The sequence below is a fragment of the Natator depressus genome, chromosome 10 (genome assembly GCF_965152275.1).
Source record: "Natator depressus isolate rNatDep1 chromosome 10, rNatDep2.hap1, whole genome shotgun sequence".
NCBI classification, from domain to species: Eukaryota; Metazoa; Chordata; order Testudines; family Cheloniidae; genus Natator; species Natator depressus.
The window spans coordinates 51,447,874-51,463,071 of record NC_134243.1 but is presented as its reverse complement, the minus strand read 5'-3'; the positions used below and the strand labels follow the sequence as shown (position 1 = coordinate 51,463,071).

The window sequence follows — 15,198 nt, the reverse complement described above, 5'->3', positions numbered from 1 at the left end:
TTGTTTCATAATAATTGGCCCCCTCATGACAAATGAAGCCTGCTCAACTAGGAGTTCTTTCAGAGAACTGTGGTAGAACTCGTTCCTCTGGAATTTGTATGAACTTGCACAGCTGAATATATCTTTGTCACATTGTACATTTGCAGTATAACTATTGCTGAGTTACTAGTAAACTGCATGTCCTAAAAACCACTCTAGGTATCAAGTAATAGTTCCTCAACTAGACTTGCTCATTGTCTCCTTTTGTACAGTTGAGTTTGAGGACACTTTCTCCCTGAATATCATAGCTAATAAAATGGAAGTTGTTTTACAAAGACTAGAATATGTGTATCAATAGCCGTGTATTTATTTGGTGGAAGATAAGTGTAACAGTAGCACTTGTAAATGAAGGTTGACTTGACATTTCCAATCCAAATTTTGTTTTTCAGAATTTTTTACTGCTTGCTTCAAATTCGTTTTATCTAAAACTGTGTAGTTTACCATATAAATACAGTGAATTATTTGTTCAATTTCCTGAAGATTTGAAATCTAATTTTGTTTACCGGGTCTTGGAATATATATGCACACACGAGATTGCTTGGCAAGTGCCACTCATTAATTTTCCATAAACTCGGACTTTCATGGAGATAATCCAGCCTTTAAGATGGCTGCGGGGCAACTTCCAAACACAGAAGCGACATGAACTGGTGCTGTGTTGTCTTCCTAAGTCTGCAGGCAGACAGTTGATGTCACTGTTGTTCATTGCTTGAGTAAATTGTACTCAAGAGTGAAGACTCAAAGGCCTGGCAGCTCTTGACGCTGCTGTTTAGATCACAGTGGGCAGCACCAGTACAGAAAAGAAGTAGCTCAGTGCCGAGGCAAAAGGTAGTGTCAGAAGGCATAAAACTCTCTTCTGTGTTTATAAGTTAAACTTTCTAAGGATGATTAAGTAGTTTAATGTATATTTAAATGGAATCTGCAGCTTCCCATGGTTGTATTCTAAATTTCAGAGGACTGAGGCATAGGTTATGTATTGTTTATTATTATTATTATTAGTTGTTCTTGTGCCTTGTGAGACAAGAAGCCACCCTGTCTTTTCACCTCTGTCTAATGCCACATTTCTTGCTTCATTGTAGTCTGTTTCTGACAGTGACATCTTTTTCGATGGTTTTTTTTTACATCACTTGTTGTTCTCCTTTTCTCTGTCTTCTGTGAAGTGGTATCCAGTCAAAGGCTTGTTCTAGGAATACAGGTTGTTTGTTGTTTGTTTTTTTGTTGGCATCCCTACAACGTGTCCAAAACGCTTCAGCCTTCTTTCTCGAATCATTGTCTCTACAGTCTGTAAGGAGTGTTGGTTGCTTTATCCCACCAGCAGACACCAAGTATTTTTCTCAAGCATCTCTGCTGGAATGCATTTTTCCTGTTGGGGGTTTCTAGCATTTACCAAGTTTCAGAAACGTAGAGCATCAAAATGGCAATGTATTACTTTTTGTCTTGGCTCTTCTGTGAATCTCCTTATTTTTTCCAGTCATTTGTTAATCTCAGAAAGGCTCCACTTGCCTTCCCAGTTCTTGTTTATCCTTACAAAGTTGACCGTGAGCACTAATTGTGCTTCCAAGATATACAAATTTGTTAACCATGCCTTATTCTTCACTCTCAATTACATATGCACCATCATTGCTGACTCCTCTTTCAATGATCATAACTTTCATTTCCTTTTGGCTGATTAAACTTACTTGGGCAGCCTCACATTTGACATTGGTCATGGTCTTTTTCATAGCATCATTGTGTGCCAGCAGAACAATGTCATCAGCAAAATCAAGACCCCAAAGTGTTTCTCTGCTCCACGTAATTCATGTATCTTCCTTTGATTTTGCTTTTCGCATCACATAATCACAATGCAGAAGAGGAGATGTGATGAGACGCGTCTCTGTTGCACTCCAGTGATGATATCAAACCAGTCAGTCTTTCCACTTTTTGAACCTTCATTCAGCATCTTAGTCAGTGAAAACTATCTTTTTAGGAAGCCCATATTTTTGTAAGATTTTTCCATAGTGACTTGCCATCAATGCAGTCAGAAGTTTTGGTGAACTCTGCACAATTCAGGACTAATCTCTGGTGAACAAGCCTGTTTTCAATCAGTTGTCCCAGGGTAAAGATGTGCTTTACACACTTTTTTTGTTCCAAAGCCTCCTTTCTCAGTACACAGAGTTTCATCTATAATCCGTTTGATTCTGTTCAAAATGTAGCTTGTGATACTGACAGGTTCTTTTGTTCATTTGCTTAAGGGAATGTTCTGAGGCACCAGTCTGGGAGCAAATCTTCAAGATGTTGCAACAGAATTAAGTTTTTGTCTCCCACGAACAGTAATGAATGTCATGTGCCCTGTTTTGCTGGTGCCCTGTGCTTAAATATTAGAGGAATGCAGAACTCTTGACCAATTGGATCTTGTTACAAAGTTAATCTAGTATGAAAGTATTTTGCTTTTGACCATACTGGCATGCATGCAGATTTCTAGACTGTGGCAGTCTCATGACCGACATTTGTGTTGACTGATGCTTAGATGAACCAGTTAGGAAATATCTCCTGGGAGCAGACCCTGCTAAATCATAAAAAAAACTTTACATTAAAACAAGATGGTGTTAGTCGCTACTGTACTTCCACTGGATATGTTTTTAGTCCTGATTTGATAGAGCACTGACTATTATACATGTGCCTAGATTAGAAGTTCAGTTACATCAGATTACATATTCACTTCAAAATATTAAATTGATGGGGATGTAAAATGGAAGGTGGGGATGTAAAATGGAAGGTGAGACAATGTTCCTAACCAAATATTATCAAGAAAAGACAGCTTCTAAAATGCTCATATTTTCTGTTAACTTAGTGTTGAAATTGTAATAACAATTGCCCTGCAACATAAAACATCTGGATCAAACCCAGTACAACAGCTCTCCAGAGCATGGGGCAAACATGATAGGCTGAGCACAGCCTTGGAGTAATTTACTGGAGTCACCATAAGAGATGGTTTTGGCCCAGTTCTTATTCTGATTTATTTTGTCAGTTTGTACTATTTCAGAAACACATGTTTTGGGGAGCGAAGCCCTTTAGTATTTGCTTCTCTAGTGAACTTGTCTCAGTATGGCTAGTCAGGCTTGTAAGCTGCCATTTTTGGTAAGCGTCCATTGGCTGTACCAGTAACTACTGTGTGGGGTCTCCATGTAGACAGTTGGAAGCAGGCTGTCTAAGGAAGTATGAATTGTGTGTGTGCTTACAGAAGGCTTAGTGGAAACATGGAAAGGGCAGTACACATCTGTTCCATATTCTATTAATAAAGCAAAGTTATATGGAACAGAATTGCATTCTAGCAAGTAATATTTGAGCAGAGGAGAAAGATCATTTACTCTCGTGCTAAGATGCCTGCAGGACATGTCTATTCCAATGCAAAAAAGTGACCCAAAAGATGATGATAGGAAAAATCTGTGATTTACCATATTGGATGGATAAATGGTTTGACTGCAGCACTGTTAAAAGTTAATTTTCTGAAGTAGGTTAGTGGCACTTGAGGCTGCAGTTGACTTGGCTGGTGTTTCCATTAACTCAGTTTTCACATTGGTAAACTAATTGGCAACCAAGCCATTTTAAAAATTGTGTTGTCAGTTGCCCTTTTGCTGTGTTTTGACCAAATTGGAACAGCTAATAGCTAAAAGTGCAGAGGTTAGTTAAGTAACACAAGCTTGAGAAACATATTTGAAGATGGAGAATTTAACCCTGTGAAATATCTTATGTCATGCCAGCCTGCCTGTTTTAAAAGGAGTTCACGAACGTTCTCTGAAGATGCTATATTGGGTTGATTGCTCCAATATATTGACTGCCAGGGCACCTGAACAACTATGCAGATATCCACAATTACTGCGGCGATAACAATGTGAACTTGAAATGGTAGTTTGATATACATAGTATCTTCTGTGAATACTGTAGAGAGTGTATGAGACTTGCCAGGGCTTGTAAATATTAAGTAGTTAAATGCTTTTTCTACAGACACATGGAAAGAAGTGAGGAGAGAATGTAGTCTCTCTGGACTGTACACTCTTTGCACAGGTTCATTTTTTGGGTGTGGTGGTGACCCAATAGGAACCTAAAAATTGCATTTTGCCCTTGATATATTATTTGTAGGCAGTTGTTCTGGGACGGGGTCACATTATGACTGTCCCAGTAGAAAGCATTTCAGCTATGCAGGATTTTTATAAACTTGAATTGTTATAAAAGTGATGGTCACAGGCACTCTGTCAGATGACATGTTCGACATTTAAGCTATAGTGTGCTGTAATGCATTAATACCAGTTCAGACACAATTCTGAGTATGGATATATTGCGTTTCTCTGGAATCTAAACTTGTTTTAGTCAAGTATAGTCTCTAGGTTGTGCAGTGCCCAGCACAATGAAGCTGTGGCCTGTAGATGCCACGACAATACAAATGCTAAATAGTATAATTCATGGCATGTTCCACGTGCCATTACGAATCACCTGTAACGCTTTACTGTACTGCGGATGAGATGAATCACTTTTGGGGGTTTATCCCAAAGTTAGGGTTCCTCCCAAATGTTTGACCCTAATTATTTCCAAGTCCCTTTAGCAGGAGGGTGCTAATTATTGTGGAAGAAGAAAGGCATAGAAAGCCCTACAATGCATTACTTGCTTATCACTGCTGCAGTACAGAGAATTTGGGACAGCTATCACTGGGAGACATGGTAGAAGATGTTCAGGAGCATATGAAGGCATTACTCAGTGCTGGGATTATGTAGGATTTTAGCTGATTGTGGAGCTGCTTCACATCCATAAGTGTTTTGGATTGGTACCAAGAGGGAAAGCAATTTTAACTGAGTCTTCCATAGAAATAGAGGACTGGCTTGCATTGACACTGGATTTCTTCCTTTTGCTCTGGGGATACATCTCAAGGTGATTTTATGAATATGTTTGGTTCTGTATTTATTTGATTTATGATCCTATGGCTTGCCTTCTGGTTACCTTTATGCTTTTTCCTGGCTTGTTATGTATCACAAAAGTAAATCAATAAAAGTGTTGAAAAACCTTCTTACATTTCAGGGAAAATGAAATAACACTATCTGTATTTATATTTATCTGTTAATTTGACATTCGGAGTAGTTCACTGAAAAACTCACTTTAAAGAGGTGAAAAGAAATGTAAATGTTTTTCTCAAGGAATTTCAGTACAACTTTCTGATGAAGAAAAAGTGTTGAAGAGCTTCAAATCTTTCCTTGAAGATACGTGTTATTCTAAACACTGGCCAATCGTAACTTTATCAGTAACAGAGTTATGGCTGTTGGTGATGCAGAAAGAAGACTATCGTAGTAATGATTGTAAGAATTGTTTCATAATGTAAACAAATACTTCTTTTCCTTGTCCTTTCTGGGGTGCAAGAATGATATGGAGGGAGCTAAGTAGTATTCTGATTTTGCATCATGTTGCTTTTTTATGGTCCATTGTTGTTGTCTGTTCCCAGTTGGGGGAAAAAAAATCTGTATATAGAGTCAAAAAACGTCTAAATTTTCTACTGACTAATTAGCTCTCTTCTGTTCACCTAACCTCAGATTAAACAAACTCTTCCTGTGGAAGTTTTGGAATAGCCTTCCAAGGGAAGCAGTGGGGGCAAAAGATCTATCTGGCTTTAAGATTAAACTCAATAAGTTTATGGAGGAGATGGTATGATGGGATAACATGGTTTTGGTAATTAAATATTCATGGTAAATAGGCCCAATGGCCTGTGATGGGCTATTAGATGGGTGAGATCCGAGTTACCCAGGAAAGAATTTTCTGTAGTATCTGGCTGATGAATCTTGCCCATATGCTCAGGGTTTAGCTGATCGCCATATTTGGAGTCAGGAAGGAATTTTCCTCCAGGGCAGACTGGAAGAGGCCCTGGAGGTTTTTCGCCTTCCTCTGTAGCATGGGGCACGGGTCACTTGCTGGAGGATTCTCTGCTCCTTGAAGTCTTTAAACTACGATTTGAGGACTTCAGTAGCACAGATACAGGTGTGAGGTTTTTTTGTAGGAGTGGTGGGTGAAATTCTGTGGCCTGCGTTGTGCAGGAGGTCAGACTAGATGATCATAATGGTCCCTTCTGACTTAAATATCTATGAATCTATGAGATAAGATTAGGTAGAAATTGTAGGGTTTTTTTAATTCATTGGGCCTTACCTTCGTGTTGAAGGGTGTTTTGGGAAGAGAACAACATGACTCCTAAGAAATCTAAATGAACCATTCACTAAAGTATATGCAGAACACTGAAATTGCAACAATAAAAAAAATTCCAGAGTTTACACAGGAGAGAAATAGAGAGGTTAATTTATTCATGAAGGTGTTGAAACAAATTTTTAAAAAAGCAAAAAGAGTTCTGTGTAATTGGTGTAAATTTCACTTAAATGGTGTTATGAAGTAAGACTTCTACAAATGTGTAGATAATAAATGAGGATAGTACTGCTATTTCAACACCTTGGAGGGCAAATATAACTCCCGGTAATCCGAGTGTGACTGAACAGCACTAGCTGGACCTTGGGTTCAGTTGATTTGTATATATATCCTAATTCAAAAATAAACTTTATATGGTCACCTGAAGTGAAAAGCTATAACATTTAGAGACTGTTAAAGCAAATAATATATGGGTGTTTCCAGTGTTTTATGATTTTATCTGTTTGAAAATCATTTTTATTGTTTAATTTTAATATAAAATGGCATTTTAAAAAGAGCCCCAAACTAAGGAAATAAAATTACACTAAACCTGGCCGGGAACAGATGTTTGGAGAGTCCCTTACACAGAATCTGAGACAGGTCTGGTGAAAGATAAGCTCATGTATAGTGAGTGGCTAAACATTTTCAAAAAGAAAAGTAGTACTTGTGGCACCTTAGAAACTAACCAATTTATTTGAGTATAAGCTTTCGTGAGCTACAGCTCACTTCATCTTTTTGCAAATACAGACTAACACGGCTGTTACTCTGAAACCTAAACGTTTTCAGTAGTTGCTCCCCAGCTGAATGATGTAATGACTCAGCAGAGGAGGTCAATACTGAATCAGTCCCTGTTCCCCTTGGTGACTAAGAGTATGTCTACAGTGTGGTTGGAAGGTGTGAATTTCAGCTCAAGGAGACATCCTGCACTAGTTCTGATTGAACTAGTATGCTAAAATACAAGTGTAGCAGCAGCGGCGTCAGCAAAAGGTGGGGCTGTCCCTCTCCCCATTCTCCAAGTACGATCTTGTCTGAGACTGTATATGTACTCATGGCTGCTAATCCCTCCCACCGCTCATGTTGCCATGGCTAAACTTCTCCTTCATAAGACTTTCTCCTGTAGTGGCATCTTCCCAGAAACAACAGCTAACTGGTGAGAAAGTAAGAGGTAAAGCAGAGGAACAGTTATTGTCTCTTCTCACCAGAAAGTTGCTCACTGGGAACAAGGGACGCTAAAAGATTTTGCTATCTAGTATTCTTAGTGCTGCATTTAATTGATGCACAGTGCTTCGACACCACTGTGATGGATTTAGGTTTCTAATTTGCTTCACTTTAGTAACTTTCTGAAGCGAGAGGATGATAGTTCTTCATACACACACCTTGGTATTTAAACTCCATTTTCCAAGTCACTACTGGCTAATTTGCGAGTTACAGACATAAAAATGGCTATACAAAGTCAGACTGATGGTCCAGCTAGCCCTCTAACCTATCTTCAGACACTGGCCAATGCCAGATGCTTCAGAGGGAATGAAAAGAACCGGGACAGTTATCAACTTATCCATCCCCTGTCGTCCAGTCCCATCATCTGGCAGTCAGAGGCTTACGGACACCGAAAGCATGGGGTTGCACCTCTGACCATCTTGTCTTAACAGCCATTGATGGACTGATCCTCCATGAACGTACTTACTTCTTTTTTGAACCCAGTTGTGCTTTTGGCCTTCACAACATCATCTAGTAATGAGTTCCACAGGTTGACTCTGTGTTATGTGAAGAAGTACATCCTTTTTGTTTGTTTTAAACTTGCTGTCTACTAACATAATTCTTGCGTTGCATGAAGGGGTAAATAACACTTCCTTATTCACTTTCTCCACTCCATTCATGATTTTATAGACCTCTATCATATCTCTTCTTAGTTGTCTCTATTCCAAGCTGAATCTTTTTAATCTCGCATCATATGGAAGCTGTTCCATACCCCTAATCATTTTTGTTGCCCTTCTGTGGACCCTTTCCAGTTCTAATATATCTTTTTTGTGGGTTACAACCCACAATGAACATGCTTTCAGTGAAGTTGAATGTGGGGAAAGGAAATGGAGAAATAAGTGAGAGACTGCATAATAGCTCAGCAGAATAAATCAGAATAAACCAGAACTGGACATAGTATTCAAGGTATGGGTGTACTATTTTTCTGATTTATTATTGATCCCTTTCCTAATGGTTGCTAACGTTATTAACTTTTTTGACTGCCACTGCATATTAAGCGGTTTACTGAGAACTACCCATGATGACTCCAAGATCTCTTTTTTGAGTGGTAACAGCTAATTTAGACCCCATCATTTTGTATGTATAGTTGGGATTATGTTTTCCAATGTGCATTATTTTACATTTATCAACATTGAGTTTCATCTGCCATTTTGTTGCCCAAGCATGACAAATGACTATGGTTATTTGTAGAATTGTAGCCCTCAAAAGGGTCAAATATAGTTTGGGGCCCCATTGTGCTAGGTGCTATACAGACAGAGGCCCTTCCCTGAAGAGCTTGCAGTTGGAAAAGAAATATTTAAACATTGTTGAAGTATGTTTTGTGTCTTGCTCAGACCTTCAACACTAACTTTACGATAGTAGGCATAATTCTTGCATTCTGATGTTGCTTTAACCATATCAAAATTAACATTTCTTTCTTGAACAGGAGGTTTCCCCTATGTAACGAAATGAACAATTCACGACATTGAGTTGGATTTCTGTGTGCTCTTATTAAGGAATTTATTCAGCATTCTCCACTACAGAAAGAGGTGTCACCAGAGACTCAGCTTCATGCAAAACTGTTGTGTCTGGATAAAGATTATACATTAGCTGTAATGAGTTGTCTTTCTTATAGAAGGTCTGTTTGAAAATTGTCATATGGCCAAAACATGGAGCTTGAGGTAGTGAAAAGCAACGAGTATTAATCTTGAACTAAATCCCTGAGCTGGAACTTCTGTTGCCTTGTTTAATACAGCTGGTGGTTAACATCTGTGTTACAGACCAAGCATTTCTAGTATTTCCTCTTACCCATTGACAATACCAAGCAATATTTCTGGTGGAATTTAGTGAAGCTGAATGTTGGTTTTACTCTGCTACACCAATATTAAAGCAGGTTAAATAACACTTAGATATTAATTTTCTCTGTCAAATCTACTGGATCCTAGTGATTAACTTGAAATCAGAACTCAGAATGTTCATTGCTACAGGCTTTCCATTTTAAACTACAGATGGAAATTTCCTCTTGGTCTCATAAAATAAAGGTGTTGCGTATCACAGCATTTGCAAAAGGAATTGTGTAAAGGCTTGTTCCTGCACTAAACTTTGACAAGCAGTTCAAACTTTCTGTTTCTCTTGCATCTCACAACGGTCCCTTCTGCCCTTACAGTCTATGAGAATCTTTGTGGAGAAACTTTTCAGAATAGTAAAAACCAAATGGTGTCCCTCATTCCTAATTTCTAGGAATTTGCTTTCAGCCTTGATTTGTAGATTTTTTTCATTATAAAATGTATAGAATTAGGGCTGTCCAACAATTAAAAAAAATTAATTGTGATTAATCGCACTGTTAATAATAGAATGCCATTTATTTAAATATTTTTGGATATTTTCTACATTTTCAAATATATTGATTTCAATTACAACAGAATACAGTATACAGAGCTCACTTTATATTATTTTTATTACAAATATTTGCACGGTAAAAAAAAGAAATATTTTTCAATTCACCTCATGCAAGTACTGTAGTGCAATCTCTTTATTGTGAAAGTGCAGCTTACAAATTTAGAATTTGTTCTACATAACTGCACTCAAAACCAAAACAAAGTAAAACTTTAGAACCTACAAGTCCACTCAGTCCTACTTCCTGTTCAGCCAATTGCTAAGACCACCGTTTGTTTACATTTATGGGAGATAATGCTGCCCACTTCTTATGTACAGTGTAGCCTGAAAGTGAGAACAGGCATTCACATGGTACTGTTGTAGCTCGTACTGCAAGGTATTTATGTGCCAGATATGCTAAACATTTGTATGCCCCTTCATGCTTCGACCACTAAGCCACAGGACATACTTTCATTCTTAGATCTATTTTTTTCAGATTTTATTAGTCTGATCTAGTATTGGGCTGAAGTTTGTACTTCTGAAAGTTTCAGAGAAACTTATAAAGGGAATTGTTCTGTATTAAAACCAGTACTAACTTTTTGCAACTTCAGTATCTTATGTTTATCAGGAAGCACTCTCAGTTGGGTATTTTTGACTCTTAATATTGAAGAGTGATCGTTAAACTTCCCCCATCATATTCCCCCTCCCTTACAAACAAAAACTGTTCTCCAAATCAGGGACTGCATTTGGAAGTTCCTTAAAAGCTGATTCACCAGTCCTGTTCGGCTTACTGAGAGTGTTCCGTCTGGAAAGGTTATTTTAAAAAAATCAGATAGTTCAGTTCTTGTATTTACATGGACCCTAATTTTAGGGCTGAGCCTTCATTTTCTGAAACTAGATAAAAGGATGCAGATCTGAGAAGTAAGTGAGTTACAGCAATGAGCCTTAAAGTGGGGCCCAAATGTGGTGGCATTCATGATGTGATAACTGCAGGGTGTCAAACTTTCTGAAGATACATGCTCATTTGAACTTTCTCTTTGTTTAGTATATAAATCTTTCGCCTTTTACTCAAGATTTCCTTTGCAAGAGGAGGTTGTCTTTGTTTAGTATTCCTCTTTGCAAGAGGAGGTTGTGAAGGCCACAACTATAACAGGATAAAAAAGAACTAGATAAATTAAAAAAGAACTAGATAAATTCATGGATAAGTCAATCAATGGCTATTAGCCAAGATGGGCAGGGATGGTGTCCCTAGCCTCTATTTGCCAGAAGCTGGGAATGGGCAATAGGGCATGGATCCACTTGATGATTACCTATTCTGTTCATTCCCTTTGGGGCACCTGGCATTGGCCACTGTCGGAAGACAGGATATTGGGCAAGGTGGACCTTTGGTGTGACCCAGTATGGCCGTTCTTATGTTCTTAAGATGGTTCACCCCTTTAGGGTAGAAGAACCAGGCCAGTCAGCCCTGTTGAGAGGTCTGGCTCATCTAAATCCAGGTATGCAGGGAAATGTAGTTACTTGACCGAACTAGGGATCTGTGGTGTTAGGTGGCAGTCACATGACCAGCCACAGCAGGAAATCCTGTCACTAACTGAGTCCGTGGCTGAAGGAGTACAGGGTAGAATTCTCCAGAGATCCCAGGCAGCTCTCTGGGAGAAGAGACCTGCAGAGACTGTCTCAGTTTAGAGATTATCTAGCCCGGGGGCCGGGGGACTATACAGATGCTGGAGCCTATTACAAACTGTTAGTAATTGAGCCCAGGGAAGAGGGCTATAAGGTTTTGAGAGTTAATTTTTATAAGCCAGAGCCAGCTACTGTGAAAACAGCACATGTGGAAGCTGAAACTAGAGGAATTAAGAAAATAAATAAGGTGAAAAATTTTAACAGTGAGCATGTTTAGTTCTTCAACCAGTAGAAGAACTAAACAAGGGGTTCTGGTGGATTCTCCATCACCGGAAATATTAAAATCAAGATTGGATGCTTTTCTAGAAGATATTTGCTTTAGTTCAGCCATAGCTACTGGACGTGAAGCAGGAATTAATTACGGGAAGCCCTATGGCCAATGTTATAGAAAAAGTCAAACTAGATGATCCGAATGGTCTCTTCTGGCCTTAAAATCTATGAGTGTGTGAAAATAATTAAGAACTTTACTTTGGATCCATATGTAGCTTTGAGAAGAGAACATGTTAATATTTGTTTTGATATAAGCATGCATTGTTCCTTGAAGTAGAGCTTTTAATATGAATGTATAGTATTGAAGAGTTCAAAACTAATGAAGTAATTTAGTTAAAATCATGAAACCACTATTCAGTCAGTACTAAAGGATGTGCTGTTGGATGGATGCCCAAGGAAGAGATATTGTCAGCTGGTATGGTATTTGACATGCCTCAGACAATATGTTAGATCTGTAAAATTATAAAAAGAAAAAAGAAAAGGAGTACCTGTGGCACCTTAGAGACTAACCAGTTTATTTGAGCATGAGCTTTCGTGAGCTACAGCTCACTTCATCGGATGCATAGCATATCGTGGAAACTGCAGAAGACATTATATACACACAGAGACCATGAAACAAAACTTCCTCCCACCCCACTGTCCTGCTGCTAACAGCTTATCTAAAGTGATCAACAAGGAAGGCCATTTCCAGCACAAATCCAGGTTTTCTCACCCTTCCCCCCTCCCCCCCCCCCCCCCACAGACACACATACAAACTCACTCTCCTGCTGGTAATAGCCCATCCCTCTTTGAAACCTCTCTTTATAATGCGCATGATAATCAAGGTGGGTCATTTCCAGCACTAATCCAGGTTTTCTCACCACCACCCCCCCCCACACACACACCCCTCCAAAAACCACACACACAAACTCACTCTCCTGCTGGCAGTAGCTCATCTTACAATGTGCACAGCAATAATCCAAGTTTAACCAGAACGTCTTGGGGGGGGGGGGGGTTGTAGAAAAAAAACAAGGGGAGATAGGCTACCTTGCATAATGACTTAGCCACTCCCAGTCTCTATTCAAGCCCAAATTAATAGTATCCAATTTGCAAATGAATTCCAATTCAGCAGTTTCTCGCTGGAGTCTGGATTTGAAGTTTTTTTGCTTTAAGATAGCGACCCTCATGTCTGTGATTGCGTGACCAGAGAGATTGAAGTGTTCTCCGACTGGTTTATGAATGTTATAATTCTTAACATCTGATTTGTGTCCATTTATTCTTTTACGTAGAGACTGTCCAGTTTGACCAATGTACATGGCAGAGGGGCATTGCTGGCACATGATGGCATATATCACATTGGTGGATGTGCAGGTGAACGAGCCTCTGATAGTGTGGCTGATGTTGTTAGGCCCTGTGATGGTGTTCCCTGAATAGATATGTGGGCACAGTTGGCAACGGGCTTTGTTGCAAGGATAGGTTCCTGGGTTAGTGGTTCTGTTGTGTGGTATGTGGTTGTTGGTGAGTATTCGCTTCAGGTTGGGGGGCTGTCTGTAGGCAAGGACTGGCCTTTCTCCCAAGATTTGTGAGAGTGTTGGGTCATCCTTCAGGATAGGTTGTAGATCCTTAATAATGCGTTGGAGGGGTTTTAGTTGGGGGCTGAAGGTGACGGCTAGTGGCGTTCTGTTATTTTCTTTGTTAGGCCTGTCCTGTAGTAGGTGACTTCTGGGAACTCTTCTGGCTCTATCAATCTGTTTCTTCACTTCCGCAGGTGGGTATTGTAGTTGTAAGAATGCTTGATAGAGATCTTGTAGGTGTTTGTCTCTGTCTGAGGGGTTGGAGCAAATGCGGACAGGCTACAAGGGGCCACAGCAATGGTCCCCTCAACCCACCCAGCAATATTGTTAACCTATCCAACTATACTCTCAGCCCAGCAGAAGCAGCTGTCCTATCTCGGGGTCTCTCTCTTGAGTTTGTGTGTGTGGTTTTTGGAGGGGGGTGTGTGTGTGGGGGGGGGGGTGGTGAGAAAACCTGGATTAGTGCTGGAAATGACCCACCTTGATTATCATGCGCATTATAAAGAGAGGTTTCAAAGAGGGATGAGCTATTACCAGCAGGAGAGTGAGTTTGTATGTGTGTCTGTGTGTGTTGGGGGGAGGGGGGGGAAGGGTGAGAAAACCTGGATTTGTGCTGGAAATGGCCTTCCTTGTTGATCACTTTAGATAAGCTGTTAGCAGCAGGACAGTGGGGTGGGAGGAAGTTTTGTTTCATGGTCTCTGTGTGTATATAATGTCTTCTGCAGTTTCCACGATATGCTATGCATCCGATGAAGTGAGCTGTAGCTCACGAAAGCTCATGCTCAAATAAACTGGTTAGTCTCTAAGGTGCCACAGGTACTCCTTTTCTTTTTTCTTTTTACGAATACAGACTAACACGGCTGTTACTCTGAAACCTGTAAAATTATGTACATACTTGTCTTAAAGTGACTTTAAAACATGCCAACAAAAATCTCTCTTCTGAATATCTCCTAGATGTGATATGTTAGTGAGAGTTTCTACAGAATAGATACTTGAATGTGTTTAATTTGTATGCACTTCATTTCAATATTCCTTTTAAATTAATTGAAAGATGGAAGTGTGAAAACATTAATTACAAAATGCAGAGGGCTCATTCTATTACTACTTTTTCAGGTATTTTTAGCGGGTTCCCACAAGTGATCTGGCACTATGGTGGCCCTGTCCTTGAAGATCTGCGTCCGCCACTGCAATGTGGTGAAGACGATGCAATTTGAACCATCCACAGCAGTGTATGATGCATGTAGAGTTATTCGTGAGCGAGTGCCTGAGGCTCAAACAGGACAAGGTGAGTCTGTAATTCTATATCCCCCACCCCCAGGTTTGTTTAAAGAAGAAAAAAATGCACTTCAGCAATTCATTCTACTTGAAAGGTGTTCCATTCTCTCTGCACTTAATGTTCTTTGTTGAATACCAATTGTTTTTAAAATCCCATTGTTTCAAGGTCTAATATGCACTAAAACCACAAATGTAAATCTATAACTGGTTAAAATTAGAGTGGGTCAACTGTCTCGTTTACTTTTTTAATGAAAAATGGGTTTGAACAAACAACTCTTTTTTGTGAAACTTTCAGATTTTCATAAAATGAACTTTTTTTTGGCTGCCAAAAACCAGAAGGCTCAGTTTTTAGGTTTTTGATGAAAATTTTCATCAGCAAAACTTTCACTTCCCAACCAGCTCTCTCAGATGCAGGTTGTGTCCACAGAGCAGCTTTCCCTGTCACGTTTGCACAGCCACATCTACCATGTTGTCAAGCTATGTTGGTAACAGGGCAGTCTGGGGAAATATGGGTAGCTGTTCCCCAGTACTTCAGTGAGTGGAGACTGCCTGGAGCATGCGCAGTCAGTGACTTTAG

General features: G+C 39.5%; 1 protein-coding gene across 4 annotated transcripts in view; it reads left to right on the top strand.

The window, feature by feature from the left end:
• The window catches only part of TLN2 (talin 2), a 342,028-nt gene that overhangs the window by 155,174 nt on the left and 171,656 nt on the right, over window positions 1–15,198 (top strand). For all 4 annotated transcript variants that reach the window (XM_074966154.1, XM_074966153.1, XM_074966156.1 and 1 more), the window contains one exon: window positions 14,460–14,631. In XM_074966154.1, the coding sequence (XP_074822255.1) occupies window positions 14,496–14,631 (136 nt within the window). In that variant the 5' untranslated portion in view covers window positions 14,460–14,495. The remainder of the gene's footprint in view (window positions 1–14,459; window positions 14,632–15,198) is intronic.